Source organism: Eptesicus fuscus, chromosome 7 (genome assembly GCF_027574615.1).
Source record: "Eptesicus fuscus isolate TK198812 chromosome 7, DD_ASM_mEF_20220401, whole genome shotgun sequence".
NCBI classification, from domain to species: domain Eukaryota; kingdom Metazoa; phylum Chordata; class Mammalia; order Chiroptera; family Vespertilionidae; genus Eptesicus; species Eptesicus fuscus.
This window is the reverse complement of record NC_072479.1, coordinates 47,015,723-47,043,238: the sequence shown is the minus strand read 5'-3', so window position 1 is coordinate 47,043,238 and position 27,516 is coordinate 47,015,723. Positions and strand designations below refer to the sequence as shown.

Below are 27,516 nucleotides of genomic sequence, written 5' to 3'. Positions count from 1 at the left end.
GTCAAATAAACTACTAGAGTAGATAATTAAATTTATAACTCCGAGTATATGCTTTGGGTCTCCTACCCAAACTACAAAAGGGTAAATATTAATTTTATCTTCCTCTTAAGTTTTGCTTATAAGTCAACATTTTATTGTCCTCTATTTTCTTACCCAAGATATCTATCATCCTAAACTATTGGGAAAATCTCATCATAGCAATCTCCTAAAACTTCAAGTCCAAATCTGGAGGGTTCTTATTTAAATAAAAAAGTCAGTTAAAAACCACACACACACACACACACACACACAAAAACACAAAAAAAACAAAAAAAAAACCCACAACAAAAAACACTCACACACGCCATTAATTTTCTCCTTCCTTCCTAGTCTTGAAACCCTAACCTATCTCCCAAACTATGATCCTCAAACAGTTAATATGTTTGATATATTTGAGAGATGGTATATAGCATGTCCTCTGACTAGAAAATCATGTTAGAACATGAATAACTCTGAGGAATCCTATAGCAGTGACTTATTTAACCTAAAGTATCTGCACTTACTTGGTCATGGGAACTGCTATCAATTTTTTTGGAACACAGTTTGAGAATGGCTCTCTAGTTTAAAACTTAGCTCGCTCAGCTTTCAAATCGTACTTAACAAGCACATGCTTGCAATATTCCAGGTGATATCCCAAATGTTTCTATGTACTTTAGTCCAGCAGTCGCCAGACGGTGGTCTGTGGACCACTGGTGGTCCATGAGGTGTGAAAGGTTGGCGACCACTGGTTTAAGGAAACCTTAGGAGCAGCGGTTGCCAACAGGTGGTCCGGGGACCACCGGTGGTCCATGAGATCCGAAAGGTTTGGTGACCGCTGCTGTAGTCCATATAGCAGTTGCATGAACAACGGAAGTTAGCATCTTGCTTACTGTTGGGTCACTAAGCTAGAAGACGGTAGTGCTGAGTCTAACTCTAAGATTCATTCTTTCCACCACTTCACAAGCAATGAAGATTTCTGGGAAACAGGCATGGGGCAGTAGAGGCATTCTGCATTTGAACTAGTCAATCCCCTGTGCCAAGGGAAGGATAAGTAACTGACACATGAAGCAAATATTTAAATTGTGGCCCTTAATTATATTCCCTGCTCTGGCTCATTTCTCCACTTTATTTCCCTACCCATCATATCACATTGTGTCACCCCTCTTCTTCCTATGCGTGAGGGCCACCAAAGGAGGCTGCTGCAGGCCCAACTCGGCCCCAAGGGACACGTGTCAGCCATGCCAGGCAGAAGAGAACCAGCACAGAGGTTATCAGGAGAGCCTGTAGTCAAGGAAGATGGCATCTCTTTAATATTCCCTGTGGACTCTCTAGCTACTCACAGGATGTGTGGCAGGAACCTCATCTGTATTTCTGAAGCAAGATTATACCACCTATCTTATTAAGGACAGCTGTAATTACCTTTAAGCGCCTGGAAAGAAAATCAACTACATGGCTGAAAGGCTCCCTGACGAGTACATTAAATAGCTAACTATATCGAGTATGGCTTAACTCTAGGATTAGGGACACTACCGTTCCATGGATGTTGAAGTTCTTGTTCCTTGGTGCGAAGACGTTCTGGAAGGTCTTCTGGTACTGGGGTGCAGCTATCCAAGGCGAGTGAGGCGCTGGAGTGGAGATCATCATGAAGAACGGTTCAAAGTTGGACTTGTAGTCCAGGAAGTCCAAGGAGACATTAGCCTGACGTACACAAAGATTTGTCATCTCCTACCCTACCCAACAGTTGCAGACTTGATAGATACATGTTCTCTGGTGAACAGAAGGAACAGGGTCATATTAGCTTTTAACAAATCTCAGCACACAACCTGTGTCACAAATGACCAGCGTGCTGTTGGAACAAATATTTGGCTTTTAGGCAATACTTATAATAAAAAATTGAAGAGCACACTATCCTACAGGGCAATTAAGCCCTTGATGATTTTACATGATCAAAAAAGTATTATGGCCCAGCCGGCAAGGCTCAGTGGTTGAATGTCAACCTATGAACCAGGAGGTCACAGTTAAGATTCCTGGTCAGGGCATATGCCCAGATTGTGGGCTCGATCCCCAGTGTGGGGCATGCAGGAGGCATTCTCTCTCATCATCATTGATGTTTCTCTCTCTCCCTCTCTCTTTCTCTCTGAAATTAATAAAAATCTACCTAATAAAAGAGTAACATGCTAATTGACCGTACCTTCGCGATGCCCACCAGCCAATCAGGAGTATGCAAATCAACACAACAAAGATGGCAGGTAATTTGCATATGTGGGTACAGAGTGGCCGGGGGCAGGGTGGGACGCTTGTGTCATCGCCATGGCAACAACGCAGGCATTCTGCACCGCTCCGGCCACTCTGGGCCTCTGAGAAGCCTAGGAAGGCGGAAAGGCGGCTCCGGGCAGAGCGAAGGCAGTGCCGACAGCCAGGGAAAGGAAGGCCATTCTGGCACGAATCTTCATGCCTCGGCCTTCTAGTATATATATATTAAAAATGTTATGCCTCTCACTGGAAAGAAACAGTAATTTGGCCCTTTTAGTATTAACTTACATTAAATGCAGCTTACAGTATTTACATTTGATGCCTTAAGGAATATAAAAATAAGAGTCAATCTAATTCACAACAGTGGGAAAGGTGGATTAAATTACCTTAATCTTACAAAAATATGTAGATATTGAAAGTTTTGCCAGCTAAACTAGCTAAGCTAAATGAGTAATATTAAACCCAAATAAATCACACCAGGGCTTTAATGTATATGGACTTATATTTTCTATTTGCTTATGTGGAGATACTTTATGAAAATGAAAGCATCCCACATCCATGTCATGTTTTTAATTGTTCTAGTTGATTTATATCTTCATTTAGTCCAAACACTAATCTCAAAAGGCAATGACTGCATTAATTTCCCATCACCACCCTGCCCATCAATTTACCCTTGCCTTGTAAGAAAGCTGTGGTTTCTCCAACATGCCAGGCACACTCCCGCTTGAGTGCCCGGACACTACTCATTCCTTTTGTCTGTGGCATTCTTTCCCGTGATCTTGCTCATGCTCACCTACATCAGGATTGTGCTTAAATGTTATCTAAGTAATCCCATAATCTGCTTCCTCTTTCTAACTAATCATCATCTACCAAGATAATAAATGAATGTGGTGCACATACACACATATGTATAAATAAAACATGCTACTAAAAAGTTACCTCCACAGAATCAAGGACTATACTTCATTTACTGCTGAAAACCCACTACAAGTGATGCTGAAATATTTGGTGACTAAATACTCTAAAAAGGGGTGTCATTAGAAATACCTTAGACAGGAAAGAGAAGTCCCAAATTCACCCAATTTCGGTATTTTTTTATATATAATTACACAATGCCTGAAGAATTCCCATATCCCTATCACCCCACCCTTATGATGAAGCTGTTATCTTGTAGTTTGTGAGTAAAACTGGGGTCAAGAGTAGAAACCCTTACAAAGTAAAACCCCAAGTTAAAAAATAAAAATGAGGGTGGGGGGGATCTGTTGCCAGAATTTTAAGCACATTAGACCTGAGCCTGACTATACAGAGAAGTATACCCTCAGGAATTTTTAATCAGTTGGAACTATTCTTTGGCAGCTAGAATGAGTTATTCATTCACATTACCCAACATGAACAAATATAACTAAAGGTTTTCTAGGCAGTCTTTAATCAAATGTTAGTTAGCCAAATCTGCCAGGACAGAGCTTCAGTGACTCACCAAAACATCTGTCAGGTAGTCCACACTGTAGTTCTCACCATGCTTCCGTGCCTTGCCGTTGATAGAGAGGGTGTAATTATAGTACTTAGAATTCTTCTCCTATTAAAGAGAGGAAAGTAAAATTTATAATGACATCAGCACACACAATAAAAGCTGGAAACCATGCTAGGCTAACCTATACTATTTAAATAGTGATAAGACATTTTAAAAAGATAATTATACGAGTTATATTGAATTAAGAGTTTTTGACTAGGGTTATAATTAACTACTAGCATAGTTTCAATAATATGCCCTACTTTTTATTTCTTTTTTATTTTTTGTGAAACCTCACCCAAGGATATTTTTTCCATTGGATTATTTTTAGAGAGTGGAAGGGAGGGAAAGAAGGGATTAGGGGGAGAGAGAGAGAAAAAAAGAAAGAAACATCAGAGTGAGAGAGACACAATGATTGGTTGCCTCCCACACACATTCCAACTGGAGCCAGGGATTGAACCTGCAACCCAGGTACATGCCCTTGACTGGGAAATGAACCTGCATGGGCTGATGCTCTAATCACTGAGCAACACTGGCCAGGCCTGTCCTACTTTAAAAAAACAAACAAACAGGAGTGGATCAGGTAGAACAGCAAAACATGTTGTTAAACCCCCACAAAGGAATTACTTGCAAATCAAAAGACTTTACTTCAGGGAGATGAAACACCCAATCATAAAAGCAAACCAAGTTATGTCAATATCAGACTAAATCATGGAGTACACACATTTGATATCTGTGGGCTGTAATCGTCACTAACTTCGGTAATCACTCACCAAGGCATACCAGTAGCTCCATCCCGGAGGAACGTATTCTAACCCACCAGCAGCTGGGGCTCCATACTGAAAAGCAGACAAGCAAGGCATTAGAAGTCCTTAGACATGAAGAGACACAAAGAAACAGGACATGTGTAGAATCTTTTTAGATCAGTCCCTGAAACACGGCAGGCACTCACTTTTCCCAAACACACAAACCAGCAAAAAATAAAGGACACCATATTCCTAGAAACTTTTGAAGTATGAGCTGGCAAACTACAGGCCAAATCTAGCCTAACTGTTTTGTATGGCCAGCAAGCTAAGAATTTTTTCCAACCATTAAAAAAATATAAAGTCCAATCATAAGAAGAATATGTTATAACATGTGACAGCTCCATGAAATTGAAATTTCAGCGGTGATAAAGTTTATTGGAACACAGCCACACTCGTCAGTTTACATAACGTCTATGGCTGTTTTCATGCTACGATGACAGTTGAATACTTACAACTGAGACATACAGCTTGCAAAGCCTAAATTATTTACTTCTGGCCCTTTACAGAAGATGACCATGTGGCTTAGGCCACAGGGCTCATTTGCTGAATAGTCCAACTGACCTTGTGAATAGCAGTGGAAATAACCCAACTATGAGCTACCAGCCAATAATTTTTGTTGTCTTGATGATGAAATCTACTTTTGGAGCTCAGCAAGTGAAGAGACCATAAAATCATCCCATTCTACCTCAGCAAGGTTTAATACTGCCCATTTAAGGCAGAATTTAGCCCCTGAGAACGAAATCTTTGTATTTTTTTATTATTATTTTTTATTAAGGTATTATATGTGTACATATCTTACCACTGCCCTCCCCACCCCACTCCCATATGTGCCCTCACCCCCCAGAGTTTTGCGTCCATTGGTTATGTTTATATGCATGCATACAAGTCCTTTGGTTGATCTCTTATCTTCCCCACCTCTCCCTAACCTTCCTGCTGTAATTTGACAGACTGTTTGATGCTTTACTGCCTCTGTATCTATCTTTTTGTTCAAGTTTATAATGTTCTTTATTATCCATAAATGAGTGAGATCATGTGGTATTTTTCTTTCATTGACTGGCTTATTTCACTCAGCATAATGTTCTCCAATTCCATCCAGGTTGCTGCAAATGGTAAGAATTCCTTCTTTTTATGGCAGCATAGTATTCCATTGTGTAGATGTACCACAGTTTTCTGATCCAGTCATCTGCTGACGGGCACCTAGGCTGTTCCCAGATCTTAGCTATTATAAATTGTGCTGCTATGAACATAGGGGTGCATATATCCTTTCTTATTGGTGATATATTTTTTTTTATTGATTTCAGAGAGGAGGGGAGAGGGAGAGAGAGAAAGAAACATCAATGATGAGAGAGAATCATTGAGCAGCTGACTCCTGTATGCCCCCTACTGGGGATGGGGATTAAGCCAGCAACCTGGGCATGTGCCCTTGACTGGAATCAAACCTGGATCCCTTCAGTCTGTAGGCCTATGCTGTATCCACTGAGCCAAACCAGCTAGGGCCATGGTTGGCAAACTGCGGCTTGAGAGCCACATGCGGCTCTTTGGTCCCTTGAGTGTGGCTCTTCTACAACATACCATGGCCTGGGTGAGTCTATTTTGAAGAAGTGGCGTTAGAAGAAGTTTAAGTTTAAAAAATTTGGCTCTCAAAAGAAATTTCAATCATTGTACTGTTGATATTTGGCTCTGTTGACTAATGAGTTTGCCGACCACTGAGCCAGGGCTAAATCTTTGTAAAGAATTTCTCTTAATTTTGTATATAATAGATGCTCTTTAATATGCAAAGTAGCATAAGTTCTCTTTATGACCCATAGTCTTAACACAATGACCTAGTATCTGTACTTATTTCTCATTATTCTTTTCAAACTGAGTCATCTTCTTTCCAACCCACAAGATTGCAAATTCCCCTAATTATTGTGGGGAGTGGGAAAAGTGAAAAAAAATTTAGATCAGATATTAAGATCTCTAGCAACCACAGATAAAATATATAAGAAAATGTACATCTTCTCTCTGTCCTGCACTCCCAGTTTTACTATAGGAGATAACCCCAAATACCCTCAAAACACACTATTTCCTTTAAACCTGAATTCTGACTAAAAGCTAAGGCCAGTGAGGCCATGAAATCTGGCCTTGGCAGGTCACAATGCGGTCTCTCTCCATCTAGGCCCAAACAGCTGCACCTGACACTCAGTCACCTGCTTTAATGGCCTGACTGTCCCCGGCTCTGGGGGCTTTCTCTTTATCACTGATCTGTCCACATTCTGTTCCCACTTTTCAGGTTACAAAATGGGTTAAGCCCAAGTTGTAATTCAGGAAAGATACTAAAGAAATATTCTTCATTCTGATCCTAATAGAGGAAATGGAAACAAAGATAACATGACAGCCACATGACAAGCAGAGTTCTTGAGTAAAAAGGGAAGATGTACACAGCAGCAGTCCTGGGATAATTATTATTATTATTATTTTAATCCTCACCCTAGGATTTTAATTTATTTTTTAATCTCCACCTGAGGACATGCTTACAGTGAGGGAGAGGACGAAGAAAAAGGAGAAGGAGAGAGAAAAACATCAATTGGTTGCCTTCCCTATGTGACCGGACCAGAGATTGAACATGCAATCCAGGTATGTGTTCTGACGAGGAATTGAACGGGCAACCTTTCACTGAACAGGAAAAGGCTCAACCAACTGAGCCACCCCAGTTGGGCTAGGACAGTGGTCGGCAAACCGCAGCTTGCGAGCCACATGTGGCTCTTTGGCCCCTCGAGTGTTCTAACGCCACTTCTTCAAAATAGACTCGCCCAGGCCGAAAACCGACTTCTGCGCATGGGCCACGAAGTTTCAATCGCACTGTACGTGCGCGCCCACACGTGGTATTCTGTGGAAGAGCCACACTCAAGGGGCCAAAGAGCCGCATGTGGCTCGTGAGCCACGGTTTGCCGACCACTGGGCTAGGATATGCTTTTATTGATTTTTTAAAAATATATTTTATTGATTTATTACAGTGAGGAAGAGAGAGGGATAGAGAGCTAGAAACATCGAGAGAGAAACATCGACGAGCTGCCTCCTGCACACCCCCCACTGGGGATGCACCCACAACCAAGGCACATGCCCTTGACCAGAATCGAACCCGGGACCCCTCAGTCCGCAGGCCGATGCTCTATCCACTGAGCCAAACCGGCTTCGGCTATTGATTTTTTTTTTTAATGGAACGCTTCACAAATTTGTGTGTCATCATTGTGCAGGGGCCATGCTAACCTTTTCTGTGTTGTTCCAATTTTAGTATATGTGTTGCTGAAGTGAGCACTGATTTTTTTTTTAATTTTTTTTTTTTTAGAGAGAAAAGGGGGGAATGGGAGGAGAGAAGAGGAGGGAGGGAGGGAAAAAAACAAACATCTATCAACTGCCTCCTGTATAGACCTGACCAGGATCAAACCTGCAATCTAGGTATGTGCCCTGACCAAGAATCGAACCCGCAACCTTTTGGTATACAGGATGATGCTCCAACCAACCGAGCCACCGGGTCGGGGCAGTCCTAGGATAATTTTTCAATAAATGCTCCTGAGACTATTTAAAAGAATAAATACAGTACCCAAATGATGTAAATATGTTTATATAAGTTCTTATTTATGGGCAGATTAGGAGAAAACATTTGCCAAAAATCCTTTAACATGACTTGAACGGATACTTATTAAAAAAAAAAAGTAACATGAATTGTATTACTTCACATTTAAAAAGCTGTTATTAAAGAAAGGGGGAGAGGAATAATTAGACCATTCAACATACCTCATTTAAGTATTTTCCTGCAAAAAAGGTCTGATAACCACACATTGATCTGAGAATTGCTGGGAAAGTATTTGGTTCTTGGATCTTCTGCCAAGACGTACTACTGCAGTTTCCCTCTAAAGTGTTGTTAACAACGTGATGATTATGTGGGTACTTCCCTGTCAGGATACTGGCACGGCTCGGGCAGCAAAGAGCACTTGGCACATACTACAAAGGAAACAGAAGCAAAAAGGATAAAGTTACACAAGAAAGACGAATTTCTCATAATTTCTAAAAAGAATTAAAGAAAGCTGCTCAATATTTTAACTTCAAATTTCTAATTTCCCCTTATAGAAATATTCTTTGCACATGACACATTTCCAAGCTGCTATACGTAACATAATAGAGACAGTAAAGCAGATAAAACAAACCAAGGAACAGATTTCTTTTTTAGCTGGTTTCTTTCTGCAGGATAACATAATGCTATTCTAACCTCACTTCAAATAAATATTTACATACAAGGAGCACAGCGTGGTGGGAGCTAGGTCTTAACCAAAGATAAAGACTACTACTTGAGCCCTAACTTGTTTGGCTCAGTGGATAGAGCGTTGGCCTGCGGACTGAAGGGTCCCAGGTTCTATTCCGGTCATGTACCTTGGTTGCAGGCACATCCCCAGTAGGGAGAGTGCAGGAGGCAGCTGATTGATGTATCTAACTCTCTATCCCTCTCCCTTCCTCTCTGTAAAAAAAAATCAATAAAATATATATTTTTTAAAAAGACTACTATTTGAATTTAATGTAGCTGAGAAGTAGAGGGTCATGTTCAGGCTGATCTGTAGCTTTATGTATTTCCTGTATCATTTTATACATGAAAGACAGATTATTTTTTTCTACTTTAATTATGTTTCTATTTGCTACTGTCATCAATAGACTTACCCCATTCTACCCAATATCTGTGTAACTCTTAATGCACATTTACAGAAGGGTAATACTAGCTTATATTTCCACCAGCAGAGAAGGCAGGCTCATCTGAGCACACCTTTGTCAAAATTACATAGTATCCTTTTTAAATACTTATTTATTTGGCCTTTTATTGGATTTGACATTTTTAAATACTGATGAACATTCTCCACATGCACACTGACCAACTGTGTTTATGGGAATGGTCTGTTCAAGTGCTTTGCACATTTTTTCCTCCTGAGCTATTGGCCTCTTGTTACATAAAATTGGAATTAAGGAAGGATTTAGTCATGCTACAAATACTTCCCGTTTTTTACTTTTGCCTTTTAATTTTGTTAGATGTTTTACTTTGTAATTTTCACATTGGCAACTTTTAATTCTTTCCCTTTTTTGTTTCCTAACCTAATTTTTGGGAATACCACACTGTTTATTGTATCTTCATATTACATTTTAGTATCCAGTAGAGCAATTTCTTCCGTTAAAAATATTACCCTAATTGTTCTAACCTACTTATTATTCCAGATAACTTTGAATTCACTGAATTCAGCATAAAAAAATCTGACTGGAATTCTGATTAGAATAAATACTTCATAATCTTGTGTCTTCCCATGGAAAGTAATGTGCATGTCTTCATATTAAGTAGTTTTTATTATATCACTTACAAAGTTCTGAAACTTTATATAGGTCTTAAAGAACCATTACTAGCCACCACTAGCTTATTTCCAAAGTCTGAATTTTCCTGCTATGTGAATGAGATCTTTTCTCCCTCGCATATTTCTCTAACCGATTATATGGAAGTTTTTTGTTTTTTTTTTTCATTTCTACCTTACTAAGTTCTATTACAAGTTTTCCAACAATTCTCTTGTTTTCTAGGTAGACAATCCAAACAAGTGGAAATAATAATTTTGTCTTTTCCCAATAGTTTTACCTCTTAATTCTGCAAGACTATGCCAACGACTAGAGAGTTCAGAACAATATTAAGCAAGAGGTATCAGCCCTTTGTCTCCCTAACAACAGTGACCAGAGTATTTCATCTTAACTACAGATGTGCTATTTGTCTGAAGTATTCATCATAAGGATGTATTCTTCCAACAACTTAATAAATTACCAGGAAAAGATGCTAAAATTTCAGAGAATTTTCAAGCATCTATTGGAATGAACATATAATTATCCTTCTTTCACTACCAATTCCATGTTGGTGGACAATATAATAACCACCATTGTATAGTACAGTCAGCCCTCTGTATGTGTGGGTTCCGAATCCACATATTTAACCAACCTCAGATTGAAAATGTTCAGGGGAAAAAACGTTACGTTGTTGAGACGTGAACAGTACAATTAGGTCTATGATGTGATTGCATTTTGTACTGAACTTGTACAGACTTTTTATTGTCACTATTCCCTAAACCAGTGGTCGGCAAACTCATTAGTCAACAGAGTCAAATATCAACAGTACAATGATTGAAATTTCTTTTGAGAGCCAAATTTTTAAACTTAAACTTCTTCTAACGCCACTTCTTCAAAATAGACTCACCCAGGCCGTGGTATTTTGTGGAAGAGCCACACTCAAGGGGCCAAAGAGCCGCATGTGGCTTGCGAGCCACAGTTTGCCGACCACGGCCCTAAACAATACAGTATAACAACTGTTTACATAGTATTTTCATTGCATTAGGTATTATCAGTAACCTAGAGATAATTTAAAGTCTACAGGAGTATGTGCCTAAGTTACATGCAAATACTATGCTATTACATGTAAGGGACTTGAGCACCCACAGATTTGGTATCTGTGGGGGTGGGGGTGGTCCTGGAACCAATCCCTCACAGATACGAAGATATGACTGAAATCATTATAAGTCAGGCAGGGATACAAGTGGTTGCTTTATTTGTATCAATTCACTTAACCTTACATAAACCCTGAGATAAGTTTTAGTACTCCCATTTATAAATGTGGAAAACAAAGGCCAGAAAGCTTAATAACTTGCCCAAGATCACACTGCTGGAAAAGAGGCAGAGAGCATTTGAAACTAGGCGGTCTGGCTCCAGAGTCGGCGCTCTAAAGCACAACACTAGGCTGCTATTCAATGGATTTCCTGATATTAATAGGCTACCACTTACTTGTGTATGTGCATGGTTCTCAAGTTTGCTAGCATTTGAGTCTTTGTATCTATGTTTATACATACATATATTTGTTTTATATATTCACACATACATACAATTGTTGGCTTTGTTGCTATTGTCTTTGTCAGGTTTGTCTTCTATGGTTAACTGGGTTTTGTAAAGTGGTTTGCAAGTTTTTACCATGGAACAGTTTATATAGCATTAATGTTATTTGATGCTTACAATCCACATTCAAACCTCAGTCAGGTTTGAAATAAAATTCTCAAGTTCTAAGTTGTAAAAAAACTGGCTTAGAAATTGCCTGCAGAATATCTCCAATTGGTAAGAAGTAGTATTTCAATTAACAGAATTTATCACATTAAATAAGGTCTCTCCTTCATATCAGGCTTTTAACTAGGGAAGAAAAAACAAAACAGACTACCCAAAAGAGAGTGTTTCTTCTTAGAACATACACACAATTAAAGTTTAACAAAATTAAATTGGCTTTAAAACTTACAGCACTGGAGAAAGTCATCCCCATCTCTCCGATGAGAGCCTTGGTTTTCTTTAGTGGTGTCTGTAAAGCAAATAATTATCTGTTAAACTTTTCTTTAAATCAACTACAATACACAGACCAAAATTCGTGGGTTTTGCATCTTATCTCAACCTCTTATTCCCAACCGATCAGCTCGATCTGACACTAAGAAACAGCCAAGAGAGTCATTCTGGAGATGCAGCAAACAGGTTTGGTTAGTCAGTTCTTTCCTAAGCAAAAGTTCAGGGCTTCATAATGCTTGCAGGAGGGGAAAGTTCACAGCTGATGGTATTTTTCTAGCAGTGCTGATTTCAATGTAATGAAATTTTGTGCCCTTATCTCATTTGTCACCAGCCTCCTTAAGAGACAGGGCAGAACTATCTCCATTAATTCATCTTTAGAAGCAGGATGTGGGAAATCATATAAAAGGAGCCTTCCACCTTTTAAAACAGTTATAACATTTAGGTTCTGAAAGCCAGCAAGACTGAGGCTCAGAGATTAAGTCAAATATCAGTCATTCAGTGGTGGAGCCCAGATGCACACTTTTGACTACAAACTCACAGCCCTCTGCACTAGACATATCACCACCTCAGGTAAGAACTTGAACCAGGTGGCAAACAGGTATACACAGAACCCTGTCAAGCAAAAGACTAGTCAGAAATTACTTTGTGTATATCCTTGCTTTTTATCATTTGTTCAAAATCTACGATCCTGACAAGTATAGAGAATAATTAATATCAAATCCTACAGTGAGGATAAAAGTCTAAAGATGGTCATTTAAATACAAATAAAAAGGACCATAAATCTGAATAATCTTTATTCAGATGCCACATAGCAAGAACGAACCATTGAAGAGGCTCATTTTAGTTGTATTACGAGAGTCAATTCATGATGATTCTCAAGTACCTTTGAAATCTAGGACCATATTAAATGCAGCTCTAAGTGTATTTTGTTGTATAATAGTTCCTTAAAGACAATCCAAATATATAACTGGGTTAACAAGAGCCTCATTTTCAATACTGTATAAATTACTTTCCCCCATTGTTTTGCATAGATAGTAGAAAAATTAAGGAACCCAAAAGCTCAAAAGGATGAGAATTCTAACATATTCAAGAAGAACTTTGAGCCTGGCCAGTGTGGCTCAGCAGTTGAGCATTGACCCAGGAACCAAGAGGTCACTGGTTTGATTCCCGGTCAGGGCACATCCCCAGGTTGTGGACTCAATCCCCAGTGTGGGCCATGTAGGAGTTAGCCGATCGATGATGTTCCTGTCTCATCAATGTTTCCAGCACTCTATCTTTCCTTCTCCCTTCCTCTCTCTTTAAAAAAACAAACAAAAAACCCCCAAACAACTCCTGTGATCACTTCATGAGTAGATGCATAGTGGGTCCCTAAGAAATGCTAGAGACACAGAAGGTCTTTGGTAACTTTCAGAAGCAATGTCACCAGTCATAATCTCCCATAAAGCATCCCTGGGTGCTACACTCAGGTAAAGAACATTAGGCTGCATAAAACATTAGATGGATGAAGAATCTGAGTTACAGTGAGGATATAGGGAGGGGAAATGAGTGCAGGGTAAGTGAGGAAAAGGTCCATGTGAGTTGATTATATCTGACTTAGTTATCAGATTGTCTGATAAATATGCAAAGTTACTGAGGAATATCTGATTTACAGTAAGACTCTACTGTGTGATTATACTAGTATAACATTTATTAAACATTTAATTTGTGCCAGGCACTGGTCTTGGCAATAGAAGTGGATAAAGATAGAAGGTCCCTGCCCTGAAGATCCTTGCACTCTTGGGGACTTAAACAACTAACAGGTAAACAAGCAAGCATTCTGGGTGGTGAAAAATGCTATGAACAGAATAAACCAGGATGATATGCTTACAGCTGGTGGGAGGAAAAGTGGAAAACACTTTAGGTGATAGGTCAGGGATGGCCTCTTTCAGGAGGTAACCGGTACTGAGTCACATGGTGATGAGTCAGCCGCACAAACGCCCAGGATAAGACGCTTCCAGGCTGAGTGAACAGCAAGTACAAAGGCTGCCAGAGAAGGACAGAGGCACGTGTGAGGGACGAAAAGCAGTGCACGTGTGGCAGAAGCAGTGCAGTCAGTAACGGGGAGAGTGGGATAAGACAAGTTCAGAGAGTTAGGCAGAAGCCAAAGAATTGATGGAGGGCTGCACAAGAATCTAGAGTTTAATGTAAGAGATTTATATTAATAACCATAATCTTTAGACTATTCATAGTAGTACAAATGATAAGCATAAAATCTGTGCTTAATCAAACAAGTCCCAGGCAAGAAATCACACTGTACTGAAAATGTGTATGTGTGTCTGAATGTTAACATGGATCCTTAAGATCTAAGCAAAGATAGTGACTGGTGAGGTTAAGGCCATACCACATTCTTCATGAAGCAGCCAATCTTATACTCGCATATGGGTAAATGTGTTACTTTTCTACATCCGAAGCAAAATCCCTTCCATAAAAATCCCAAGGAGTCATTAACTTTCCTAGCTCCCATGTACACCTGCTCTGAAATAAAGTTTGGTAATTCTATAGCTAACTTTTCCTTTTTCAATGGAAAACCATTCTGCTTTAAGCAAACCAAAGACATCATGTATACATTTATTCTTCCCCTACATTTCATTACAGCTCCTCCCCTTACTTCCTTGAAATTTTAACCGTATGTCACTTTTTCTAGAATGAATAATTTTTTAAAAACCATCCTGTGCTTCTGTGAAAAACAGGATTCCCATCACAACATAATTACATTTAAATAAAATCAAGAAATTGAACCCTGGCCAGTGTAGCTCAGTTAGTGAGAGGTGGTGGGTTCAGTTCCTGGTCAGGGCACATACCCAGGTTGGGTGTTCAATCCCTGGTCAAGGTGTGTACTGGAAGGCAATCAATTGATGTCCCTCTCTCCCACTGATGTTTCTCTCTCTCCTTCTTCCCCTCACTCTAAAATCAGTAAGTATGTCCTCAGGTGAGAATTAAAAACAAAAAATTCAAGGAATCTATAGGAATAGTTCCCTGAGTAAAAAAAAATCTAAAAACGGAATCCCAGATACCTGCAACAAATACAATGAAATGTTAAAGAGGACACTACCACATAAAAGACTATTTCAAAGATGACAGGTTTCACATTAAACCACAATCATACAAGTGTTACAATCCTTTCATCTGAATTAGTCTGCGGGGATTGACCACTGTTTATTTTGCCAACTATGGTGGCAATTCATAATCCTTTTGGGGGGGGGGGCAAGAAATGAAGATAATATATACCAAGTATTTATTACATGTAAATTAAGGAGTTCCATGACCCCACTGGTGCTCCTGAATGTCACCTGAAGAATCTCTGACCTGTGGTATAAGTAACTATGCTGATGTGGGTATGTGGAATGACATCTGTAAGACAATATTATCACAGTATTTTCGAACAGGAGAAAAAGCATGGGGCTCTGAGATCATTAGACACCAGGCTTTGTCCCTCACTAGCTGTGTGAACCTTGGCCAAGTTATAGCCGCCTCTAAATTTCACTTTCCTCTTAGTTAAGATAAGGACAATACCTACAGCAGAGGACTCCTGTGATGACTGAAGCACAAATATAAAACACCTCACACTGTGGCTCCAAGTAGAATCTCAAATGCTATCTTGTCTTAGCTCTTCCCCTTCAAGTCCTGTTTGACAACTAGTCATAAAATATTCTGTAAAAGCCTACAGGAGAAGCAAGAATTCTCCAGAGTTGGAGCACTAAATTCAACTTGTTCCCTCCACATAATTTTGGCTCTTCTCTCCAGTACAAACATTTATAAAAAAGAAACTTCTGTGGTTTAAAGAAGCAAATATGACTAACATGCTAAGGGGAAGAGACCACATCTGTGGCCTACAAATATGGAAGAAAATGAATTCTGAACATCACACCTTGTATTTAAGTGATGAAGTTTGTTTTCAACAGAGATGTGAAAGCTTTACCCTTTAAAAAAAACAACACACACACACACACTTTTCTTTCTTTTTAAAAAAAATATATTTCCTTATTGATTTCAGAGAGGAAGGAAGAGGGAGAGAGAGAAACATCAATGATGTGAGAGAATCATCGATCGGCTGCCTCCTGCACACCCCCCACTGGGGATCGAGCCCACAACCTGGCATGTGCCCTTGGCTCGAATCAAACCCAGGACACTTCAGTCCGCAGGCCAACGCTCTATCCACTGAGCCAAACCGGCTAGAGTGAAAGCTTTACCTTTCAATTACGCTTCAGTCGCTAAACTATTATTAATGTTTGATAGAGGTGGCTTGCTTTTCCTGGATACAATACTTTTCAAGGACACAAGAGATATTTTCTTTTTTAAAAAACAAGGAGTTTTGTGAGGAGGATAAGTGTAGCTGTTAGAATGGTGGAAAAAAGAACAAAATAAAATCCAGGAGGGCAATTAAGTCAAGACTCTTCAATGTCAACGTGACTGAATAGAAATTGAAAGGCAATGAGGCGTATGTGGCAGGAGTGTGGAGTCAAAATGCAAGCATCTTAGACTTCAGCTAGAAAAGAATCTCATACTCTGGAACACAGCCCCGAGCTAATATTTAAATTCACAACCCAGAAATATATATATATGGATATGCTTAACCTTTACCGCATGTACCACACAGACATTTTCTATTCTCCGAGTCTGTTCCACAGGGAAGTGAAAATGCTGGTAGTTACTAAACTGATTTCACAACTCACTTATGGACAGGATGAAAGACACTGAACTAGGGTGTTACTACACAGTCAAAGTTAGGAACCTCTTGCCTGAAGTGTTTTCATAATCTCAGCGTTTTGCTGAAAGCAAAAGAGAAGTGAAAGAAAGCAAGCAAAAAAGCACTTGTTCTTAAAAAGAGGAATACCATACCCAGAATCAGAGCACTAGTCAGGATTCTGACTTGACTGCCTCCACTATCTATGTGCCTTGGGCAAGCCACTTTCTGTGCTATCCTGAGTTGGGGGTTGGGTGGAGACTCCCGAGGGTCATAAACATCAAGACTCTTAGGATACAGAAGCAAAATTAACTCTGGAAAAGAATGAAGTCTCATGACAACACCCAGATGATACAAAATGGAACACTGACAGTATCTAAGGCATCAGCCAGGTGTTCAATTAGGCTAATTGGATTTTCTTGATTCTTGTGAGGCAAAGCACACCCTGAGTAAACAGTTCGAAACCTACCTACCAGAGTAGTTCATTTCAGCACTTGTTTTATACATACCAGGCACAGACACCGTGCCCAGGGACAAAGGCGGAGGTGGCCTAGGTCCTCACACAGGGGGCTGTACTGGTCTTCTAATCCAACATAGACTCAAGGCTTGCATCTCCTTAGCCAACACCTGCTCCTCACGGGTTCTGCCCATCCCTAACTGGCGTCCACCTGTGTATCCCGAGATCACGAAGGAACACAAGCTCCGCAGCCGTAAGGTCCAGACTAGAAGCTCCTTGCAGCGCGCGTGTGTGTGTGTCACCCTCCAAGAGACGCTGGAGCAAGAGGAGGAAATAGAGTCCTGCGGCCCCTCAGACCTGCGTCAAGGGCCTGGCGTGGCCACAGCCAACCTAGCCAGGGTCGAGTCAGCCAGTTCAGGGCGCCGGGGCGGGGGTGGGAAAGAGGGCAAGAAACCAGGGAGTCCGCCCGAGAGAGGGAGAGGGGCGGGGCAGGAACAGGAGTTACCATGCCGCCGAGCACTTCGTCCTGGTCGTCCGTGAGGAGCAGCACCACGTTGGGCCTCCGAGAGCCCGCCGCCGCCCGGGAGCCCCCCAGGCAGCAGCCCGGCAGCAGCAGCAGCAGCAGGAACAGCAGCGCTAGGCTGCAGGAGCGCAGGTGGCGGGGGCTGTGCCGCCCGGGCCCGCCTGCGCCCAGAGGCAGGTGCCGCATGGCGGACAGGGCTCCGGGGGGGACCCCGGGACGGTGTGTGCGGACGCGCAGGCGGCTGAAGGACAAGAGGCCGAGGAGCCGCGGGGAGAGTCGGCGAACCGGTGAAAGCCGGGGGCTGGGGTCAGGCGTTTTCTCCCCAGGCGCGGTCACGTGAGCGGGGACGGGGGTGGAGCGCGCCGTGCGGTCACGTGGGGGGGGCGGGGCGGGCCGCGGACGGACGGGAGGGCGGGGCGGGGCCAGGGTAGGGAACCCGGAAGTGGGCCGAGACTGGGGAGAACCGCTGAGAGCAGGACCCCGCTGGCCTCGGCTTGGGCTCCCGTCGGGTTTTGGTTAAGGTGACCAGATTTTAACGTTGGTAAAGCCGGACACCATTGACGGGGGGGATTCTTTTTTTTTTTAATATATTTTATTGATTTTTTTTACAGAGAGGAAGAGAGAGGGATAGAGAGTTAGAAACATCTATGAGAGAGAAACATCAATCAGCTGCCTCCTGCACACCCCCTACTGGGTATGTGCCCGCAACCAAGGCACATGCCCTTGACTGGAATCGAACCTGGGACCCTTGAGTCCGCAGGCGGATGCTCTATCCACTGAGCCAAACCGGTTAGGGCTCTCTCTCTTTTTTTAATTCTCTCCTGAGGAAATTTTTCCAGTGATTTTAGAGAGTGTGGAAGAGAGAGGGAAAGACAGAAAGAAAAATCAATGTGAGAGAAACACATAGATTGGTTGCCACCTGCATGAGAGGGAAAGCCTGCAACTGAGGTACATGCCCTTGACCAGAATGGGCTCTGAGACCCTTCCCTCCCTAGGCCAAGGCTCTATCCACTGAGCCAAACCAGCTAGGGATCCAAGTCAGCTCTCTTAATTCCAAGCCTGGTTATATGTTACTCCTCGACTGTTAATAGTGGTTTCAAACAAACCAACAATTTAGTGTAACCTGGCAGTCTAATGTTCCTTGATGAGTTTTCAAATATTTACCCTAATATTTCTTGGTGAATTTTCTGTTTGATTTTCACCAGCGGATATGTTGATTGATTGTAGAGAGGGTGGGAGAGAGAAACATCCATGTGAGAGAGAAACATAAATCCATTGCCTCTTGTTAGTGCCCCAGACGTGACCCAGGTCCTACAACCTAGGCAAGTGTCCTGACCAGGAATCAAGCCAGGACCTCTCCCCGGCCGTATGCGGGATGATGCTCCAACCAACTGAGCCACACTGGCCAAGGCATCTTGGTGAATGTTTGAAAGCCATCTTAGAAGATGTTGGAGGATGTGTACATTGAATAAAAACAAAACCTGTGAAACATGTCCATCCAACCACATTAAGCAATTTTTAGAAAGTCCCATGAAACTAGAGCTCCAAAAATGTCTGTGGTGGCTCTAGACCTGGTCTACCATGCCCCTCTGCTGAAATATAGGAAAACAGAAACTTTTCCAGGCAAGGTGAGTGGCCAAGCCTTATTCCCAGCTCAGAACAATAGGTTGTACCTCCTGGCTCCTAACAAAGTGCATATTCTCTAAGCTGGATCATCCAACACAAGAAGTCTTTTAAACCTTGTAAAAGCACTGTACTATTAGGTAAAAATAATTGTGGAAGTACTTCAAAGTGTCAAATATACAACCACAAGTGTTAGGCAAAAGAAGTATTGTGCCAGTTTTCTACTGGTGGCACCTTCTGAATCGGCACCAAAAAGAGGATCCCATGTAGAACCAAGTTGCGTTGAGGGCACGGAGATTAAGTTTAGGGTGGCCGAGGCAGCTGGAAGTTGTGTGGCAAAGTTAGAAAGAGGAGGAAGCTTTGTAGATGAAAGGCTCCATAAATCTGCATAGATATCCTTTTGAGACTTTGTTGAACACTAAGGTGTATTTTATTGGAAAAGGGCACTAGAAGGGAAGACAATGAATAACTAAGGAGATGTAATAATTCTTAAAGGAGGTGGAGATGTTTGAGAACCAGCCAGAAGGGAAAGTCTTCCTTAATCACAAGGGATATTCAGTTGAGAACCCAGGAAGGTTATACCTTAGTAGTCGAGCTAAACTATCATAAATGAAAGGTACTGTACACCTATGATAACAAAATTTAAATACAAGTCTCAAAATATCAAGCTGACCTGCAAGAAACATAACTTGCCTGTCGAAACAAGGTCTCCACTCTTTAAGGGAAGATGAGAAAATCTAAATACTCAACAACATAAAATTCACAATAGAAGTTCCTGCATCCAATAGAAAAATACACAGGCCACCAAACAGGAAAATACGACCAGTAACCAGGAGAAAAGTCAGTAATAAATGACAGAGATGAGGGAATTAAAGCAAGGTGATAAAACACCTACTATAACTATGTGTTATAATATAGTTTAAACCAGCGGTCACCAACCGGTGGTCCATGGACTACTGGTGGTCCATGAGGTCCGAAAGTTTGGCGACTGTTGGCTTTAAACAGATCTAGACTGCCTGGGCATCCTGCAGGACCTCCTACCCATCCATCACATTGATGACATCATGCTGATTGGGCAGGATGAACAAGAGGCATGCTGGAATCTTTGTTATGACACATGTGCTCCGGAGCGTGGGAGATAGACCTTATGAAAATTCAGGAACTTGGCACTTCAGTAAAGGATTTTAGGGGCCCAGGGATGTGCCAAGACATTGCCTCTGGAGTAAAAACAAACTGGTGTATTGTGCATCTCTTACTACAAAGAAGCAGCAGTGTTTGGTAGACTTCTTTTGTCTTCTGTATGCAACCCATCCGACCTAGGAATACTGCCCCAGCCCATATAGACTAGTTCCCCCTTTTTTGCAGTTTCACTTTCTGCCATTTCAGTTACCCACTGTCAACCATGGTCAGGAAATATTAAATGGAGAATTCCAGAAATAGGCAATTTGTAAGTTTTAAATTGCGTGCCATTCTGAGTAGCTTGATGACATCTCGCACCATTTCCTCTCTGCCCCACACGGGCGCGCATCCCTTTGTCCAGCATACCCACCAGTTAGTCACTTAGTAGCCGTCTAGGTGATCAGATCTACTGTTTAGGTTTTGCAGTGCTTGTGTTCAAGTAACCCTTATTTTAATTAATAATGACTCTAAAGCACAAGAGTAGTGATGCTGGCAATTTGGACATGCCGAAGAGAAGCCATAAAGTGCTTCCTTTAAGTGAAAAGATATGTATCTATAAGAAAAAACAACACATAGTATATATGGGGCTCAGTATTATCCTCCGTTTCAGACATCCACTGGGGGTCTTGGAACATGTCTCCCACCCCCTTAAAAGGGAGGACTATTGTACAGAGTGTCATGAAAGGCTGTCAGCTTTGAGTGGCGCCTGGAGGTGAAAAGTGCTCAGTAGCAGGCAGGGCTGGCTACATAATCTGCAGGGCCCTTTGTGAAGATCTTCGTGTGACATATTTGTACTCAGCAGAAATCACTCACCATGGAAGGGGCACTAAACAACAAATTAGACAAAATAGCTTAGTCAGTTGTTAGCCAGCCTTTGTCAGTGGCTACCTAAGTGCTGGCATAAAGGCACCTCACTTACTCTCAAAAAAATGTCACTTGAGTACAGGTGAGAGATCAGAATTTTGTTTCTCAGCTGGTATACATTGAGCAATCACAACTTAAATTATTTTTCATTTATTGATTTTATAGAGAGAGAGGGGAAGGGAAAAAGAGAGAAACATTGATTTGTTTTTCCACTTATTTATGCACTCATTGGTTGCTTGTATGTGCCCTGGCCAGAGTTGAAACCTGCAACCTTGGTGTATCAGGACGATGCTCTAACCAGTTCAGCCACCAGGCCAGGGTCAAGCAATCACAATGTTTTATTATTGCAAAGGAAAGGTTATGCTCTGTTATTTTGCAATCTAGTGTGATATTTAAATATTAATTAAGCCTCAGTCAGATTAGGTCTCCAAAGTTCCTCTAAGCACTCAAATGTTATGACTTAAATATCACTTAACATTAATAGTTCTTACTTATTGACCATATATTATGTATTACTATGCATTTCCTAAGGTCTGTCTAAAGCTTGATAGCTTTTACAAATACTAGAATCCTGTTTTTACTTCTTGTTCCAACTTTTTGAATTGAAAAAATAAGAGCCTTGTTCATGTATAGTTATTAAACTGAAAATAGATTTCATTGTATTCTAAGCATGTAAAAAATCGTAATCAGCAGACCTAAAGAGCAAAAGTGAGCTACCATGTGGAGAAGCTGAAACACAGCAATGACCTTTTGCATTTCTCATGTGACTCTGGAATGAGTAATCCCTGAGGGATTAAAGTAAAAGGTTAACTGCCAGATTTTACAAATCAGCCATTCCAAGAATTATCAAAGCTTTCATCAGGGCAATTTAGTCTTTATGTGTATGTCTGCACATCCTGAAAAAAAATTATCAAATTATAAAAAATGTTGAATCTTGTTAAGGTAGTTTCAAATAATAGGTGTCAGAAGGTTATTGACAAGCCCTGATACAGGCTTGGAAATAATTTAAATGTTCAGCGTCTATAGCTTGTACACTAGGTTTACATAGATTGCACTTGATAGCCTATATTAAATTGTACTTGACTTTGAAATAGATGCTTCTGAGCTTCTTGTAAATATAATGCAATATTGGACCTTATATTTGGTATAAAATAAGTAGTATAATTATTTAAATATTAAAACTAAAGTTTCAAACAAATTAAAACACTAATTATTGTTAGTAGCATAACTAACCATAGTAAATTTAATTTTAGCTATTTTCTTTAGTCACAATCAGTTTGGAATCATATTGTTACACCAATGGTTCTCTCTCTTTGTTTAAAATATAATTTTATTGATTTCAGAGAGGAAGGGAGAGGGAGAGAAGAGAGAAACATCAATGATGAGAGAGAATCATTGACTGGCTGCATTTTGCACGCCCTCTACTGGAGATTGAGCCCACAACCCATGCATGTGCCTTGACCAGGAATCAAACCGTGACTTCCTGGTTCATAGGTTGATGCTCAACCATTGAGCAACACTGGCTGGGCCAATGGTTATCTCTTACATCCTTCCAGGCACCATGCAGCAGTAATGTAGTGTACAAAAAGGGGCTTCCCTTTGCTACCTCTAGGATTCTGTTTAATGGAACTCACTTTTCTTAAGAAGGTTGGTAATTATTGGTCTTATCTCTAGTTTTCATTTAATTCAGTTAATTAATTCAACAAATATTTATTGAGTACCTATAATGCGATAGGGACTGTTCTAGGTGGTGGGCAAACATCAGTGAACAAAACAGACAAAAATTCCTGCCTTCAGGAGTATACTTTACTAGTGTGAAAGTCCACCTAGTTGTGGTAAGTCCTCCTAGACCTGAACCACCTGCTTGGTTGAGGTTCAGTTTCCGTTTGGGTGTCCTCTGTTGCTGGCTTTTTATCTATGGCACTTAAAACACCTGTCTGTTGAATAATTACTCTTGAAAAATGGGAAGTTCACTTTCTAAGGGAATAGCTGTTGAAGAGCCACCTGCTAGAACTCCAGCTGTATGTATATACCAAAATTACAAGCCCCTATCTTGCAAATTTCTGTCTTGCTGGACCATAATAATCTAGGACTATCTACAGTTAAACTGGCCAACTTGGGGCTCTTTTTAAATCTGCACAGTCAATTAGAAAAAAACTACAAAACTAAGCAATGACCCAAACTCAGCCCCCAATGAAAGCACCTAAGCTACCAGCTGAAGCAATCCTATCTAATAAAAGAGTAATATGCAAATTGACCATCACTCCAACACACAAAATGGCTGCCCCATGTGGTCAAAGATGGCTGCCCCTATGTGGACACAAGATGACCGCCACAAGATGGCCAGCAGGGGAGGGCAGTTGGGAGGGACCAGGCCTGCAAGGGAGGGCAGTTGGGGGCAATCAAGCCTGCAGGGGAGGGCAGTTAGGGGTGACCAGGCCTGCAGGGGAGGGCAGTTAGGGGCAATCAGGCTGGCAGGGGAGTGGTTAGGGGGTGATCAGGCTGGCAGGCAAAAGTGGTTAGGGGCAATCAGGAAGGCAGGCAGGCGAGCAGTTGGGAGCTAGCAGTCCTGGATTGTGAGAGGGATGTCCCAAATTGGAGAGGGTGCAGGCTGGGCTGAGGGACACACACCCCCGTGCATGAATTTCGTGCATCGGGCCTCTAGTTGGAGATATAAAAGATAACATTATGGAAGCACAGAGTTTAGCTGTTTGACAAAATAGAAAGAAATGGTTAGAACAAGGCTGTAAATTTGACTCTGAAAGAAACTTATGGGTAGGTCCAAATGAACGACCACTCCTCTCTAATTGCATACAACATCACAGATTACAATATGTACATGACCTAACTCACTGGAATGCTGAGAAAATGGTTTTATGGGGAAAACAATACTACTGAGAGCCATTTCCATAGATAGCTTTCTAGGCAGACCAAAAATACCAAATCTTCCCAAAGGCAGCCCTGGAAAGCCCATTCATACCTCCATGGGGCATTTTCCCTTGCCTTTAGGACCCTTTGAGGTCTGGCAAATGCACTTTATTCAGTTGCCCCCTTCTCAAGGATACAAATATGTGTTTGTAATGATTTGTGTGTTTTCTCTTTGGGTGGAAACACTCTCATGCTGCAAAGCCACAGCCTCAGCAGTAAAGGAATTACTCCTAGAAATTATGTTCCCCACTTAGGGAATCACCTCAGAGCTCCATAGTGACCAGGGAATTCATTTTCACAGGACAAATTATACAATCTGTCTGTAAGATCTGGCTGACTTCACATATCTGTTGTGTTTATCATCCCCAGTTCTCTGATCTTGTAGAACAGACTAAAGAGTAATCAAAACTTAATTGGCAAGAGGAGAAACCAAGATGGCGGCATAGGTAAGCACCTAAACTGCTGCCTCACACAACAATTTCAAAACTACAACTAAAAGACAGAACGGACATCATCCAGAACCACAGGAAAGCTGGCTGAGTGGAAATTCTACAACTAGAAGGAAAGAGAAAAGCTCACGGAGAATCAGAGGAGCTGCAAAGGGCTGAGGTATGGAGACAGACATGCAGAGAGGAAGGGTGGCTGAGTGCCTGGCTGGCTTTCTCTGGCGGGAGGGGGAAGGAAGCCCCCAACTACACTGAACCCCAGTTCCGACTGCACTGAACCCCAGTTCCGGCTGAAACCCCATGGACCCAGGCTCATATGGGGGGAGTCTGGACTGTCAGGTAGAGAGAAAGGCACATGGAGACTCAGAGACTCAGGGGAGCCAAGGCAGGCAGGGGTCTGGAGGCAGGTGCAAGTGCACACAGAGAAGACTGATTGCAGAGGTTGTTGCAGGCTTTCCCTAGTGGAAGGGAGTCAGAAGCTCCTGACTGCACTGAACCCCAGTTCCAACTGCACTGAACCCCAGTTCCGGGTGAGCCCCTGGGGACCCACGCTCTTACAGGGGGAATCTGGACTGTCAGGTGGAAACTCAGGGGAGCCACGGAAGGCAGAGGTCTGGAGGAAAAACTTGCGCAAGGGCAGGGCTGACGGGAAGCCAAGACTGTCTGCTCAACCCTGAGACTCCACCCCATACAAGCTGAGCACAGAGGCTTTTGCAATTTTGCAAGTCTGGTCCTATAAGGCTGTCTCCAGCACAGAAGGTCTCCCGGCATAGACACAGCTGATACTCACAGCCAATTGGCCTGGAGGTAAATTCCTCCCAGTGATACCAACAACAATCAAGACTTAACTACAACAAGGCTGTACACACAGTCCACAAAGGGGTGCACCAAGAGTGTCCACCTCAGGTAACTGGGAAGGCCGACCCACTGGGCCATATAGAAAACCTAGCACACAAAGCTACCCTACCAACTCAGGGAAGCAGTGAAAATGCGGAGACAAAGAAACAGATCACAAACGAAAGAAATGGAGGAAAACAAAAGACTGGATATAGAGTTCAAAACCACGGTTATAAGGTTTTTCAAGAATTTCCTAGAAAAGGCCAATAAATTTAGCGAGACCCTCGAGGATATGAAAAAGGACCAACTAGAAATTAAACATACACTGACTGAAATAAAAAATATTATACAGAGACCCAATAGCAGACTAGAGGAACGCAAGAATCAAGTCAAAGATTTGAAATACAAAGAAGCAAAAAACACTCAACCGGGAAAGCAAAAAGAAAAAAGAATCCAAAAATTTGAAGATAGTGTAAGAAGCCTCTGGGACAATTTCAAGCATACCAACATCAGAATTATGGGGGTGCCAGAAGAAGAGAGAGAACAAGATATTGAAAACCTATTTGAAGAAATAATGACTGAAAACTTCCCCCACCTGGTGAAAGAAATAGACTTAAAAGTCCAGGAAGCACACAGAACCCCAAACAAAAGGAATCCAAAGAGGACCACACCAAGACACATCAAAATTAAAATGCCAAGAGCAAAAGACAAAGAGAGAATATTAAAAGCAGCAAGAGAAAAACAATTAATTACCTACAAGGGAGCACCCATACGATTGTCAGCTGATTTCTCAACAGAAACTATGCAGGCCAGACGGGAGTGGCAAGAAATATTCAAAGTGATGAATAGCAAGAACCTACAACCAAGATTACTCTACCCAGCAAAGTTATCATTCAGAATGGAAGGTCAGATAAAGAGCTTCACAGATAAGAATAAGCTAAAGGAGTTAATCACCACCAAACCAGTATCATATGAAATGCTGAAGGGTATTCTTTAAGAAGAGGAAGAAGAAAAAAGTAAAGATAAAAATTATGAACAACAAATACATATCTATCAACAAGTGAACCTAAAAATCAAGTGAATTAAAAATCTGAGGAACAGAATAAACTGGTGAATATAATAGAATTAGGGGCATAGAAAGGGAGTGGACTGATAATTCTCAGGGGGAAAGGGGTATGGGGGATGCAGGAAGAGACTGGACAAAAATCGTACACCTATGGATGAGGACAATGGGGGGGGTAAGGGCAGAGGATGGGGTGGGAAACGGGTGGAGGAGAGCTATGGGGGGAAAAAGGTGAAACAATTGCAATAATCTGAACAATGAAGATTTATTAATTTAAAAAAAACTTAATTGGCAAAACTCATAGGGTCCTTTAATCTGCCTTGGTCTAAGGCTCTCCCCTTGGTATTGCTCAGCCTATGATCTGCTCCCATTTGCAAGCATAGTTTGTCTCCTTTTGAAATTATTACTTGGAGACCCATGAGATTAGATCAAGGAATGAATGAACCTGCATTGCTGAAGGAGACCTCTAGTTTATTATAAAGAACTTATAAGGGCCCTTACAACTCACACTGTAGAGCAATCTTCCCATGGCTTGCTCCTGGGAGGCAAAGATCTACAATCCACAATCTCCAACCTGGAGATTATACCTATTGGAAATACCATCTCTATAAAGATGCCTTTCAGCCCTGATGGAAAAGGCCATATGAGGTATTAATAACTAATCCATGTGCTGCTAAACTTAGAGGTATTGACTCACAGATTCATGTTTCTCATTTAAAAAATACCCACACCTGAGTGGTCATCTCAGCCTACTGAAGATCTTAAGCTGAAAATCTCTGAACAATCCAAAACCGCCACTAGAATTTTCATTCTGGATGGAAGCAGATGGCACCTAATGCAGAGGGCTCTCCCAAGACCTGGGACCAGGCCAGTCAGTCATACATGATTCCACACAGCAACCCTTGCACTTCTTCC

At 41.6% G+C, this 27,516-nt stretch overlaps 1 protein-coding gene and 1 non-coding gene across 4 annotated transcripts in view; both read right to left on the bottom strand.

Moving 5' to 3' along the window:
- The window catches only part of GNS (glucosamine (N-acetyl)-6-sulfatase), a 41,140-nt gene extending 23,150 nt beyond the window's left edge, over positions 1-17,990 (bottom strand). For all 3 annotated transcript variants that reach the window (XM_008148750.3, XM_054718896.1, XM_054718897.1), the window contains exons 1-6: positions 17,644-17,990; positions 11,918-11,977; positions 8,365-8,571; positions 4,555-4,620; positions 3,749-3,847; positions 1,549-1,716 (exon numbers count right to left, since the gene is read on the bottom strand). In XM_008148750.3, coding sequence (XP_008146972.1) covers positions 1,549-1,716; positions 3,749-3,847; positions 4,555-4,620; positions 8,365-8,571; positions 11,918-11,977; positions 17,644-17,847 — 804 coding nt within the window. In that variant the 5' untranslated portion in view covers positions 17,848-17,990. The remainder of the gene's footprint in view (positions 1-1,548; positions 1,717-3,748; positions 3,848-4,554; positions 4,621-8,364; positions 8,572-11,917; positions 11,978-17,643) is intronic.
- On the bottom strand, positions 7,779-7,885 carry LOC114234177 (U6 spliceosomal RNA). The gene has a single exon (XR_003620381.2). It is a non-coding gene; the product is annotated as a U6 spliceosomal RNA (small nuclear RNA).
- Positions 17,991-27,516: the final 9,526 nt, after the last annotated feature.